The 14964-nt window shown below is 47.1% G+C and overlaps 1 protein-coding gene across 4 annotated transcripts in view; it reads right to left on the reverse strand.

The window, feature by feature from the left end:
* The window catches only part of LOC116941423 (uncharacterized), a 75791-nt gene that overhangs the window by 8902 nt on the left and 51925 nt on the right, over positions 1-14964 (reverse strand). For 3 of the 4 annotated variants that reach the window (XM_076053803.1, XM_076053743.1, XM_032952521.2), the window contains 7 exons: positions 12337-12405; positions 10851-10931; positions 7969-8073; positions 7693-7859; positions 6428-6533; positions 3930-3992; positions 2330-2367 (listed from right to left, as the gene is read on the reverse strand). In XM_076053803.1, the coding sequence (XP_075909918.1) occupies positions 2330-2367; positions 3930-3992; positions 6428-6533; positions 7693-7859; positions 7969-8073; positions 10851-10931; positions 12337-12405 (629 nt within the window). The remainder of the gene's footprint in view (positions 1-2329; positions 2368-3929; positions 3993-6427; positions 6534-7692; positions 7860-7968; positions 8074-10850; positions 10932-12336; positions 12406-14964) is intronic. The other variant, XM_076053700.1, reaches the window with a different exon arrangement.

Below are 14964 nucleotides of genomic sequence, written 5' to 3' on the forward strand. Positions count from 1 at the left end.
TACCAATGGTTGTTCACAGCTAACAGCGGTCATGAGGAACGCTCGTGGCGGGTTCGGCGATAAGAGTCGTGTCCCATGTCCGAGAGGAGAGAGATGGTGATGCCACCAATGAAGACGATCATCGCTTCTCTTGCTGCTACTGAGTGATGATACTACGCTTGCTGATAATGTGATGTATTTATCCATACAAGCGTATCCGAGTCTCAAGCTTGTTTTTCAGCAGGATCATACATTGAAATGTTTGATCAATGCCACTTTAAATGATTTGCATGCGGTAAGAAATAGGAATGCCGTGCACAAAGCCACGAATGCAAGATGATATCCACTCAAATGTCCGCACAGATGGGTTCACGTATCCGCTTTCTGAACTGCCATGTCCTTGGCATTTTGCAGCAAAATAAGTTTTGGAGTTTCGCCAATATACAGTAAAACCTTGGATTGCGAGTAACTTGGTCTGTGAGTGTTTTGCAAGACGAGCAATTTTTTAAAATAAATATTAATTTGATAAACGAGCGAGGTCTTGCAATACAAGCAGTAATATGTATACGCTTTGTCTGCCGAGCGTCACGTGATCACAACTGATATATACGAGTGCTTTGATATACGAGTGCTTTGGACTACAAACCCGTTTCCGGAACGAATTATGCTCGCAATCCAATGTTTTACTGTATATCATTCACCAACGCCCGCTTTTACTCCCACACATAGGCACGAATGAGACACCGCAATCCTTTTGAATGCACACGTGTAGAGGCTGTGTGGGAAACGTGGCCAGGATTGAGTGTTGGGGTCACGTAAGGGACAAGAGGACCACGCCCAGTGAAATCATTAAAGAAGGGCCACATACAAGAGCGCCTGCCTCTGCCACCATGCCTTCACATCTGCCTGCCCCCCGCCGTACCTTTCTTCACTATTGACGACGTGCAGCTCGGCACACGGCAGATGCCTTCGCAGAGCGACTCACGACCTCCTCTTGATACCAAGATCCAGGATGGTCACGTCTATGTGCCGCTTCTCGGTGGCAGCTCCAACAGTCTGGAACGCTATCCCACTGCACATGGGCAGCATCGCCTCAATCGTCTCCTTCAAGAGACACTTACAAACTCACCTCTGTAACCACGACTTCGAGCGGCTCTGAGCTTGGCTCCGCGCCTCTGAGTTGCGGCCGTTACGTCCGCAAATTTGCGCGCGTTATGAATTGCATTTTTATTAATAAAAACCCCCCAAGAAGGTACAGATTGACGGGAAAGAGGAGAGGAGGAGAGGAGGAGAGGGGAGGGTATTAGGAAGGGGGTGTGAGGCAAAGGCTCGGGGCACCGGGGATGAAAATGCTGGTCGTCAACAACAGTGTTCATTCTCTGCAAGTGTTGGTGTTGATGGACCAATAAAGTTCCCCCACCAGAACGACTCCTACACGAGTGCTTACTCTCTCATACATACTTACACGTGCTCACTCTCTCATACATACTTACACACGCTCACTCTCCCATACATACACACGCTCACTCTCTCATACACACGCTCACTCTCTCATACATACACACGCTCACTCTCTCATACACGCGCTCACTCTCATACACACGCTCACTCTCTCATACACACGCTCACTGTCTCATACATACTTACACGTGCTCACTCTCATACACATGCTCACTCTCTCATACACGCGCTCACTTTCTCATACTTACACACGCTCACTCTCTCATACACGCGCTCAGTCAGTGGTGTAACCCAACGTGTGATCTCATGCAGAGGCTGGTGGGGCAAAAAGGAACGTCTCGCCTGCATGAGGCAGGTAGCCGATGTTACAGCCCCTTGCCGGGGACTCGGCGGAATAAACGTGGGTAGCATTGCTGCTTACGAATCACACTTTTGTGCGTGTATCTGAAGCGCTGCGTACAAAATCTGGTTCCATAACGACTTTTGTCTCTTGCGACAATTCACAATTACATTGGGACATATTCCATCGATTCAGACTTTCTCGTTCCATGTTATCTGGCCTGCTGGTGGATATCAGGTCTGGGGCGCTAGGGTGGTGTGATATGACTACCTCGCCTGGTATGCAGGAGGTCGTGGGTTTTATCCCAGCCCCCATACCTATTGTATATTTGGAATTTGCAGGGATTTTCACCGGGTCCTCCAGTTTTCCCTCCACATTTAGAAACATGCTGCTATAAATGTCCAAATGATAGGCCGCTTCGTTGAGCTATCATTTGTGGCCAGGTCGCTTCTGAAAAATACAGCTCAGTGGATCCTACCTGGTAAAATAAAATAAAAGGTTTTTTTTTTTTGCCATAGTTTAAGTCAGAACAATTGAGGAGTCTCTCACCGCATGGATGTGGAGTGGCCAGAACTCCAGGATGAGGACTGCTCCCGCCATGACAGCAGCGGAAGGAGAAGAGAGAGAGAAGACACGCGCGCCGCCGTTAGCAATGTCGTGACAGCAGGCGAAGCAGAGCTCCCTCACGTTGCGTTCATAACACCGTCAAGATCCCAAAGGGCGTGGGCTCACATCGAGGAAATCGAACCAGGACAAATGACAGTTCTTCATTCTGTGTAATTCTCCCAAAATCAGCCACATTAAATGCAACACTGAATGTGTACATTGGGTTTTTTTTTTTAAACGCTTTTCAAACAATATTGAAGGTGTTGTCCGTAAACGAACGACTTCCGTATGAAGTTCTAATGCTATAAGGCTTTGATATGCCTTTAGTGTAAAGTTGTAGTGCCGTCAGGGACTTGCCCTACTGAAAGCCGGCCAAATCGATCCAAAGGTTGCCCCAAAGCTTGCGAGACGCGAAAAGGCCCCTTCGCTCGATGGCGACGCGTTACCACCGTCGGCTGGCATCTCTCTCCCGCACAGGAACCACCCTCGCCTCTCCGTCTCCTATTGAGGTCACCCTCCCAGGTGCATTCTCTCTCCTCCGGCGGCCAGTCCATCAGCAGACTTGCCCATCGGGCCATCATTCCCTTCTTCGCAGTGTGTTGCTCTGCCCAAGCCCATGTTTACTTCCATCGACCGTCAATCTGATGCCACTAATGTTGCCCTGCCATTGCATTGGTCGACGTCGATGTTTCCGATCGGTGTTGCGATGGTGGTTTGATGTGCAATGACTGAAAACCGTCTTCGTTGGGCACATTCGTATATGTTGTTGTTGTTTTTAAATCAAATTGAGTTTCGGATAATCAATCCATCTTGCCGTTGTCTATTAATTGTGTTGGTTTCAAGGGGGCACTTGCCTGCTGGTCTCAGTAAGACACAAAATTATAAAATTATGTTACCATAGAACCGCGTTGAATCCCATATTGCAAAAAGTGTCCTTGCCTGCAAGATCAGCAGTGCAAGCAAGCCTGCCTGACTCTGCTGATGAGATAATGTGTGTCGAAACCGATCCATTGGTTTCATAATAGTTTTTTTGGGGTTATAATCGCGTACATTTTACGCGTACATTTTACGCGATCTAACCCCCAAAAAACAAACTCTATTATGGACGATATTGTAGTTTGTCAATTTTACAATGATATTGGTCGCGAAAGCATATCGTGTTAAACCGATCCATAGTTTGCTTGTCCTGAAACAATGCTGTTAATAAAACGCTCCCACAAGGCCATGCGGCTGATGGCATGTGGAAGAAATACTTTCAATTCATTTATGTGGAGATGGATATGTGGAGGAGACACGCCGTTTATTTATTTAAACTGTACTTACAGTTAGGTGATCATCGGTAATTCAGTGGTTCAGGAGAGAGCTGGTGCAATGCGTGTACTGTGAATGAACTGGGATTGCTGAAATTGGAGCTCGCAAATTGCAGTTAAAACCGAGCTTTGGTGATGCCAAGGGTGAGGAATTTGCCTTTCAAAATGTGTTTGTTCGAAGAGACCAATGCAAAGTCACGGCCATCATTCCCCACCGTCATTCCCCACCTCACCTGCGCCTGCAGCTTCTGCAGCTGCGCCCGAAGTTCCACGTTCTCCTGCTCCTTCTCATCCAGCTGATGGGGCAGATGAACAGTCCTCAGTTTATACCCTCAGCACATGCTTCGAAAATAGCAATACATTCATTATCAGCTTGCGGCCTTGCACGCACAACATATTTCGTCTGCTATCATCAGCAGAGGCACGGGATAACGCTTAAGGAGCTGTGTTGGCACTGGGAGATCATTTTAACCGTGACTGTGGCCATTGGCAATGGCGGAGCCAGGATTTTCAGGTAGGGGGGGCAACCCCTCCAGCAATGAGAAATGATAGAGGAGTTGTTAGTGAGTAAGGACTTGTCCCTTGCTTTTTATTTGACGCGTGTGCTGCGACGGCGTAGCCATCGATCGAGGGACGAATTCGAACCGCGTTGTGTGATCGGCATCGCGCTCGCTGAAGGTGTCGATGCCTTCAGGGAAGTCGTGGACTGTATAAGCAACTGCGCACAATTCTGTGAGTCACTTATAACTATTATTATTATCACTTATAACTGCTTTGCCGTTACTTATTGCCAATTATGGACTCAGACTATGGTCCTATCATCTCATAGAGTCCCTGGTACGTAATAATATGCTACACAGTGGGCAGTGGGGGTCGCAAAATGCCGATTTATTACTAATAAACCCCAGTGATCCGATCGAAATTAGGGATTTCGATCGGATCATTGGGGGGGCACGTGCCACCCCACCCCCCCCCCCCCCCCCACTGGCTCCGCCAGTGGCCATTGGTTATGTCGATGGCATCATCCGTCCACACCTTCTCATTCGCTATCAACACCGACTGCTGTATTCACCAACAGATAACGAGTATATGTTACAAGAGACGAATACCGTCCTGGATCACCTGGTTGTACATGCAAGCCAGGTTTTGTAGTCTGCCAATTTTACATTGAATGAAGTGCAGTCGGCATAGGGTGCATGTCAATTGGGCATGCGAGAGCACATCCTGGACAGATTCTGTTCAAGCAAATAAATCCAAGTGATGTTTAGATCAATAACAATCCTGCGTTTTGCTTTGTATTCGACATTTGCTTGCAACGTCAGCGATGATATATTAAAGCGTGTTTAACAGTGCTTCTAAATGTATAAGAAGAAGTACAACGGTAGAAAAGTATTTCATATATAGAAGTATATTATATATTATAAAAGTGCAATATTACTTCTATATACAAAGTAAAACCTTGGATTGCGAGTAACTTGGTCTGCGAGTGTTTTGCAAGACGAGCAAAATTTTTAAATAATTAATTTGATAAACGAGCGAGGGTCTTGCAATACGAGTAGTACGTATACGCTTTGTACTGCCGAGCGTCACGTGATCACAACTGATATACGAGTGCTTGATATACGAGTGTTTTGTATTACAAGCACGTTTCCGGAACGAATTATGCTCGCAATCCAAGGTTTTACTGTATATCTATATATAAATACACACTTGCAAGCAGGCATCCTAACCCATCTGTAACGGAGTGACATTTGTAACGGGTGACACTTGGGGCGGTCTGCAGGTGGGACGCGCAGCTGCTTGCTGAACGTGCCGAGGTGCGCTCGGAGACTTTGCACGTCCAACACAAGCGCACTGCCCCGTGTCGTTTCCGTCCACGGTGACGTTCCACACCTACGCTTAGCGTGGTCACCACCAGTCCGTGGAACTTCAGGGTCGGAGGCCACAGCCATATGTCCCGGCTAAACAAGCGCCGCTTGGAAGGATTTGATCAACCATTTTACGGTGGCTTTCAGACCGCATCCATTATTTTCGTCTCCCCCCTCCTCTTTTCCGAACGTAGATGGACTCGTCCATCTGAACAAACTGTAAAATCGCTCTCCGTGGTGCTAATGTAAAAAAAAACCGAAACTTTTTTCAAATTTTCTTGCTGTGGTTTTCACACCTGATGATGATTGCTTGTGTTGCAGTCGAAACGTCGTGAGAATTGTATTGTTTTATGTTTTTATTATTTTATTGTTTCCCTTCTACGTGACTTTACCGAAAGAACCAAGAATATAAGCACCGCTTGTTTACAACTCCAAATCTGGAATATGCCTTTTTATTTAATCTTTAAATGGTACAATACGGTAATAGCCCGGTTTACGGCGAGGATGCGTTCCTGAAAAGTGCACCGAATATTTAAATGACGTTAATCGGAGCAATATACAGGGTAGGTGGAGGCGAAGGCCGAGGCGACGGATACGAGAAGAGACGGGTGATGCTGTCAGCGACAGAAGTGTATTTTTAAACATCACACTGTTTGAGGATCACAGACACAGAGGTAAAATTTCTCTCTAAGCAAACCTCCGACGTCACTGTGGGGTTGGAAAATCAGGCAGGTAGAGCTCAAAAAGCCACAAGCTGGTTCAACAAAGCACATTGTTGCGGCAGGCGTGCACACACGCCAGTGGCAGGCACACGCAACAGAGGCTGCGTGTGGCTCAGCGCGGTGGAGCAGCCCGCGGCTCACCTGCTTATGCAGCACCATCATCTTACGGGACTGCGACTTGAGCAGCTCGTCCATGCCCTGCACCTTCTCCCGCAGGGCCACTGACTCTGCGTGAACCCTCCCGCAGCTGCACTCCACACGGGCAGGGAATTAATTGAGAAACGGAATGGATTCAATCCGTCTCTCTGCTGCCAGTGCTACAACTCACGGTGAACGTCACCGCCTCCGAACGTGCACCGAAGGCATTGGGAACGCCCTGCATTATTGATGATGTAACAGAAAGGTAAGGTTCAAGGTGCAACTCGGCAATGTATTGCTCGCATCCACTGCTGGTAGAAGAGCCCCCACTAGGGAGGGATCTACAGAGCCCTATGGAGAGGGTATTTTAGTCAGTCGAGTCTTGTGGCTAGCGTATTGCGCAAGCATTGCGATTGAGCCGAGTGCACGAACTGCTCCAAAAAATAACGACCATCTCGATCAAAACATCAGTGGCAATCGATGTCATTACCTGGGCCACAAATGTAATTGGAAAGCTACGATGATTCATGTGACTATTAACGCGTTTCGTTCAGGCGAGTTTTGGTGGAAAGCCGCGGTAGGTGGTGGTTTTGGTGGAGAGCCACAGTAGGCGGTGGTTTTGGTGGAGAGCCGCTCTTTCGGTAGCGAATTTCTTCTGGGTTCTGCGCGGTAACGCTTTGCGGCTCTGCGCAGACGGCAGACTGTCCCGCTCACTCGGGCCAGGCGGCTGCGTCGTTATTACTGGCGCGCAATGACACCGTCCTCTAAGCCCTGCCACCCTAGGGGGACGACCAGGTGGACCTTCGTCCACGACACCCGCACACTCGCCGCTGATGGGTACCTGGCATGGCCAGATTCGGCACCTGTTGATGAAGGCGCGAAAACAATGGCACGGGGCAGCCTCCAGCATCCACAAAAGGTGCAGAAAGGAAATAAAAAGTCGGCTCACAACTACGAGCAAAGTATCGGGGCAGATAGAGGGAAAGCAGGCGGGCACCGGTAGGGTAACATCGTGATGCGTCTGCCAGCCACCTTCATCTCACGCCAGATGACTTCTGATTGCTTTATTTTAAGGGTTTATTTTTTTTTACATCTTTTATTTTGAAGTGGCTTATTTTGAATCGAGCCTCCATCACTCTGCGTCGCCTCAACAGGTACCCAGCTTGGCACAAGAGCCATGGCGACGGCGGTGCCACCGAGCGGTAAACCGTAGCTCTTGCGGCTAACTCCACGCGATCCGACGACGCAGGAGGGGCAAAGCGTCTCACCATTCGGACTTGGCCCCCTGCGAGCCATCGCCGGTCGCGGTCAGGTCCGCGTCTCCGAAGGCGTCCAGCTTCGTCGAGCCACTCGACGTTGCCCACGAACGGCCGGCATTGAGAGCCCCCGACGAGGTGGCCTGCAGCGAGGCCTCGCTCGCGTGCTGCCCCTCCGCCTGCAGGGAGGTGGCCACGGGGGTGAGACGCTGCGGGCGGGGGGGGCGGTACTCTTGCAACAACGCGCGTACGTACAATGGACACAACGTGCGTGCGAGGGTTGCTTGCCTGTGCACTCCCGCCGCTGCCAGACGTGTTCGAAGGCCTGTAGGCGGGCGGCAGCGTGAAGTCCCAGAGTCCAACTGGCATGGCGGTCGTTTTGGTAATGGCACTCTGGAGTGGCACAGAAGCGGCACGAGCGGGGCGAGCTTTTTTTTTTTTGCGCGTCCACAACCCACTTATGGACATCACTCGACCGATCATCATTGCCCAGTACTGGCATCATCACTTTTTAAAGGCACAGAATGGAGTATTATGAATGCAGGGTTCACAAGTGATGACAATGAGAAGTGAGTGAATTCCATTGGTTAGGTATCCTCAGCACCAGGATATGTGTATGTATGTTGAACCTCCTTCCAACCGTAAGTAGCCAACCGTGCTAATCGGCACGAACTGCTTATTAGCAGAGACTGTATGTCAGTGTATGTTTTTTTTTTCAAAATGTTGGGTTATTGAGGTTAAGAATTGCGGTTATGGATCTGTGTTTGGATTTAAAAAAGAAATCATAGTTGTTGGGAATAAACCTAAAGGCTCAAAATGCTAAGTGGATAGTAAGAAACGGCACTGTTTGAGGTGTAGTAGATGAGATTTAATAACGTTGGCAAAGGTCATACAAATTTTGCGAAAAATGGACATAGGGAGGGGATTCCCAAGTGCAGCATTAGGAGGAATAAATCTGCAAGAGAAGAGTTTGGACCTGCAGTGTGGCGGTGGAACACCGCGTGCATCGGATGACATAGTCTGGCAGAGTCCTCGTCATGGGTGGAGGAATCAGAGTTAGGTTCATGGGAATAGTTGCCATGGTAGTAGCAAGAGAAGAGTTCTAAGGAGATGACCGACTGCCAGTGAGTGACTGGAGTGACCCAGTGAGTACTGGGTCATCAATCTGACTGCTTTGCCAATTTTCGCTTTGTATTGCAGTAGTAATAATTGTTCATCGTCAAAGGAGGCTTTGACATGGACAGGAAAGCCACACTTTTTCAATGCTTCCTTAGCCAGATTAGCAATGCAGCTATTATATGACAGCTCAGGTGAGATTGTTGTGCCAAGCAGATGAATGATTTCGCTCTGCATAAGAATATCATTATTCAATAGAACAGGAGGTACTGTGGCATTGTCATCCTTACGTAATAGCATAATTTGACTGCGGTGTTTTCCCTTGAACGCGACCAGCAAAATGCCAGCGCTAATTGTGAAGGTGTCAAACCTTAAACAACAACTGCATATATTGACCTCTCAGTTAGAAACCGAGAAATCCAAGCTTGCAGAGGAGACTCCAAATAACGGTATAGCTTTGAGAGTGGTGTGCAGTGCCAGACACGACCAAAAATACTCTACAAATGTCAAGGACTCTGACCAGGAACTCTCAAATTTGTCCAAGGCTTGAGCTCTAAAACATGAGATAACATTTAACCGATGGGTCACCTGTAGATTACACTTGACGGAATCTAGACTGATGATCACTAAGAATCGCTGATGACTGCAAGTGATGATCACTAAGAATCGCTGATGACTGCAAGTGATGATCACTAAGAATCGCTGATGACTGCAAGTGACGTAGGAGCCGATCCATACTCTTTGGTTCTTTCGGTAAAGTCACGTAGGTGAAAAATAAATAGAATATAAATTAAATCACGACGTTTCGGGCGCAACACAAGCGCCCGCCATCAGGTGGTGGTCCCACCTGATGGCGGCCACAACGCAAGCAGCTTTAAATAGAAATGTGGAGCTTTTCATGTTTTACAAATGAAACCAATTCAATTATTTTTTTACGTTTGGAACAACAATGCGCGTCACTTTTCGATTTAAAGCTTTTGTGACTGCAAGGATTCATCTTCTTTGGTTCTTTCGGTAAAGTCACGTAGAATGAGAATAAAACAATATAACAAAATAAGACAATAAAATTCTCACGACGTTTCGGCCACAACACAAGTAGCCTTCTTCAGGTGAAGGAACAGAACTGTCGGGACGACAGCGCTTCAATGAACGCTGCTAAGATTCGCAGCGTCTTTTAAGCTAGGTGGGAGAGGTAAAGCGCCTTGACAAAGGAGTTTACATATCAAACAGGAGAATTTAGCATTGAAATAGCTGTGTTAAAGTGTTGGATCAGCGGGGTGTCAAAGTCAGAAATTAGCATGTAACTGGGAGATTAGCATGATGTTAATGTGAGGGCTACTTGTGTTGTGGCCGAAACGTCGTGAGAATTTTATTGTCTTATTTTGTTTTATTGTTTTATTCTCATCCTACGCGACTTTACCGAAAGAACCAAGAAGATGAATACGTGTCACCTTGTCAAAACGTTTGCTCGAGGTCAAAATGTAATTCCTGAAAAAGCTCTCAGGGTGTTAACGCATCAAAAACTCAAACGAAACAACAACAAAAAACACACACATCCGATCGGTCGCAATAAGTAGCCTTCTTCAGGTGAAGGAACAGAACCGCGTGTGTGCACGCGCAGACATGCATACTGAACGGGCATGGGCACACCGCACCGCATGTTGCATGCAGATGAGAAATGTTGTTTGTTAATGTGCTGCTTTGATAGGGGCTATGGCTGGTTGTGAACATGTTTGTGTCTGTGTGTGTGCTATGCTCGGGGGCACAGCTGGTACATCAGCCAGTCATCTCAGTCAGTCGACCCGTGGCACCTGGGTCTGGCCCGTGACCTCCTGCCAGCGGGCGTTCGACACTTCACGTGGCCTCAGGGTGCACATAGCCTGGCACAAGCGTCGTGGTGACGTCACCGCCACTTAGTGGCGAATGGCGGTTGTTGTTGTTGTTGCTATGCTCGCTAACAGATCTTGTCCCAACACCGTGCAGATGAATCGGAGCTCTCCGTCTTTGCTGTATGCTCTGCGCAGAGACGGCGCGGGGTTCCCCGTGGCACCTACCACAATCTCCTCTCTGGTGACTGTCTCCAATTCACCAGTGGCTTTGAGATCAGCCCAGCTCACGGCCCTGGGTTTTATTTCCTGTCAATGACATTTTAAGATTTACTTGAGATGAGAGAGAAACGCGCGCCACTAGGTACACCGATATAAAGCCACACTCACGAGAATCACATTTAGATTGCATAACGTTCCACAGATGTCTCTAACATTTCTCAGTAGCCTAGTTATGGTCTTACGACTGGTATCTCTGTGTGTGGATTAAAAGACTCCAGAAAGTGCCTTTTGTGTTTGTCTACATATAAGTCGCCTTACAACACTTGAAATGTTTTTGGCCACGTTCATGCTGAGTCTTCTTGGTGTATCGAGGATGGATTGTGTGCTCAGAGATACCAGAAATATCTGGACAGGGTTCAGAGAAAATGATTCGGACAAAGTTTGTCGGTAGATAACTTGTGTCGCTGGGTTTATGTAGCCTGCATATTAAGCCATCACATACCCAAACAAATTTTGGTGGGCGAAGGAGGTAAACTGGTGTGGAGATTAATCCACCACAAGAACACGTGGTACTAAATGGACTTGCTACTGGCTGGTATCAGTTTTCATTTTATCAGCTTCATTTATTTTGGTATAGCCCTGTGAGCCATTCGGCCCTTTGAATCGGGTGCAACCGCAACAAACAAAAACATGAACAAGAAAACGTCTTGAAGTGACTACGCGCAGACAGAAAAGATGGGTGCTCTTTGTTTTTTTCGGTAAAGTCACGTAGGTTAAAAAAATAAATGAAAAAAACTAAATTAAATCACGACGTTTCGGGCGCAACACAAGCGTCCTTCTTCAGGTGGGCACAACGTAGCGAAAGCACAAACGCTTAAGTGTGTCATTTATTTATTTTTTACCTACGTGACTTTTACCGAAAAAACCAAAGAGTATGAATCCTTGCGGTCACGAAAGCTTAAAATCTAGCGAGAAAAGATTGGCTTTTGCGGAGGAGGCAGCTTCCCCAGTAACACATCGAATGGCGCTGCTGGGCAGCTGTCATCTATAACCCTCCAGAAACAGCAGGAGACATGGGATCAACATTCACAACATTAAGCAGAGCTCCGGTTTGGTAAAAGCATCTGAATTTGGCCAGTTACTGAAGTCTGGTGACCCATAACAACAGAGTCTGTTCTATGACCTCATACCAGCAATCCTCCACATGACTTAGGAGGTAAAATTGCTCACGATCTGAAGCAACGAAGAAACTATCAACAGAAACAATCCACAGACTGAATTCTGTATAGAAAGTGCATTAATGTGAAGGGGTAAACGTTCCACGCATGTGCCACCACTACAGTCCAGTATTTGTGCAATGACGCATGAGGCGGTCTCTTTTGCCGAGGAGACTTCAAAGCATAAGGAACGTAATCTTGCACGCGGAATAAAAATGCCCCCGGATTTAAAAAATAAACGTCAATGGGCATTGTAGCCCTGCATTCCTATTCACCTCCAGTTCTTCTTTCCGGTCCTCCGGCAGTGACTGCAACGAGTGAGAGGAGCTGGAAGTCACCGAAGTCTGTTTCAACCACACAAACAAATCACGTCGGTGAAGCGCGGTAAGAGCTGCCTTCACGAAAGCACGGGTCGCATGATGCACAGGCTGGGCCATCTATGGATTCCCCACTACAATAATAGAGAGAACATTGTAGGGAAAACAAGAGTGGAATTCGAAGGGCTCTACGCAACAAATTATTTGGTGATGCTGCGTTGGCAGTGGTGCACTGCACAAACAAGAACAAAAAAAACCTCAACACGTTCATCAATAAAACTGTGGCCTCAAAAAGAAAATTGAATAACACACGGTGTCTCAGGCAATGGCCGTTATTGCGAGCACACAAAGGCCAGAGAGGTAGCACTTTTACCCACTTATTACATGATTACAATACACTTATATTCTTGGTTCTTTCGGTAACGTCACGTAGAAGGGAAACAATAAAATAGTAATAATTTTATTGTTTTATGTTTTTATTATTTTATTGTTTCCCTTCTACGTGACTCTACCGAAAGAACCAAGAATATGAATCCCTGCAGTCACGAAAGCTTTAAATCAAAATTACAATACACTTGCTAAATGTTGTAATACCACTCTCCTGGTACACAGCCGGCGTGATTTGCTTTCAACATTCCATGATGCGTCGCCGGCTGAGGTTACGCAAATCTCGCGGTTACTGTCGCGCGCGCGATCTTTGCTGAGACCCCACAAAGGGAAACTCCGGCTGCGTCAGGCGAACGCGGTGGGCCGCACAATTGTGCCACCTCGAGCAATCGATGGCGCACAAGTCACTCGTGACTGACCACGTACTACACGAGGCCGGGGCCAGTAGAAATCAGCTCGGGTCGCTGTGAATGGGCGCCATGGTGGCGAAATGTTCCTTACCTGGGCTGGTATACACGGAAGGTCGTTTGCATGCCTCTCTCTCCCGCTGGTCACGTGGATTTTTTTCCCCCCGGGTCCTCGGGTTTTTCCCTCCAAATTTAGGAACGCGCGTTTAGAGTACTTGGCTGCAATACACTTCCGCGTGATAAGCGGAAGTTTATTGTGACCAGGTCGCTACTGAAAAATAGCTATATAGCCCCGTGGGACTCACCTGGTATGCATAAAATAGTTTTAGTTTTAAACGGGTCGGTGTATTTTAGTGACTATTACTGCAGACACAACAAAGGGAATGTTTGCAGGGCAACCGAGCAAAATAAGAGGGAAGGGGAGAAGAGGCAGGCGATGGAGGAGAGAGCAGAGAGAAATCCCAACAAGTGATTGGGAAGGGATGCCGAGGGATAAGGGAGGGAAGCGAAGGCGAGTTTCACTGACGGCCCTCGCAATGCAGAGAGGCACCGAGAGACGAATGAGGGTGGGAGGAGGACAAGGTCACCTACATCCAACTGGCACATGTAAAGAGGCTGAGCACGGTTACTTGATGAAGCCATCTTTTTGAAGCGTTCATGGGTCACCCGTTTTAATAAGAACGTGACCACACTCTTTGGTTCTTTCGGTAAAGTCACGTAGTGGGTATAAAATAAAATAAATCACGACGTTTCGGGTGCAGCACAAGCGTCCGTCAGAACGTGACTACATACAACATTAGTTGATTTAAAAAAACACACACACACATCCTTATATTCGGGAATGGGTGGGAAACGTTATTCTCACCGCAACAACCAGGATCCAGCGTCTTGGGTTCAAAGGATTTAACAATTGTGATTGGGCACACACATTTCTGGATTTACAATTGACCATTTTTTTGCAAAAATTGAATTATTTCATGCAATCGCTGGCGTTGGAGAAGCAAATCCGAGTGGATAATCCCAAGCAGAGAGCAATGTTGCCATGTGGCATGCAAGCTGCAGCCAGCTCTCCGTGAGCGTGAAACCACGGGGGAATGTAAAGTGGAAGGTTAAATCAGGACAAAATTACAATTTAACATTTATTCATGCATTTCAAAATTATTTACGCTGGGAAGCCCTAAGTTATTGAGTTTTGCACGGATGTCCCTTACTAAAGGGCACATTTTTATTTTTTGAATCATGATTTTTTTTATTTATAATTTACATATGTGGAGAACTATACTGCCAATCCATAAAATCCAAGATAATTAAGAAGGTTTAAACATGTCTTATCTAAAAGGGCCATAAAAGTGCATATTTAATCTGAACAAATATGGAAAAAAAGTCGCACGAAATCATTATGTTAAAATGTAAAAATAAAAATGAGAGGCAGTGGCTGGGTGGCCCAGGGACCAGAGCACAGCGCCGAGAGGCTGGGTTCACATCGGGGTTACAGCCACCTTGGCATGGAGCTGGTTGGCAAGTGCAGCGAGCTGGCGATCGCAGTCACCCATGACTGCACGGAATAAATGTACACACAGGTAGTCCCCGAGTTACGCTGGTCCGACTTACGATATTTCGATCTTACGATGGCGATAGCGATAGGACAAAATTGTTAAATATTTTTAATTTTGCGCGGCAGGCAAACGCAGCAGGGTACTACAAGGTACGATACTGTAACTTTATCATCGCCATCCTCCTCTTCCGACAACTAAGTTAATGTAGCCATCAACAACCTAACATCGTTCAAGTA

The sequence above is a fragment of the Petromyzon marinus genome, chromosome 1 (assembly GCF_048934315.1).
Source record: "Petromyzon marinus isolate PM22_M1 ecotype Great Lakes invasive population chromosome 1, UKy_Petmar_22M1.pri1.0, whole genome shotgun sequence".
Taxonomy (NCBI): domain Eukaryota; kingdom Metazoa; phylum Chordata; class Hyperoartia; order Petromyzontiformes; family Petromyzontidae; genus Petromyzon; species Petromyzon marinus.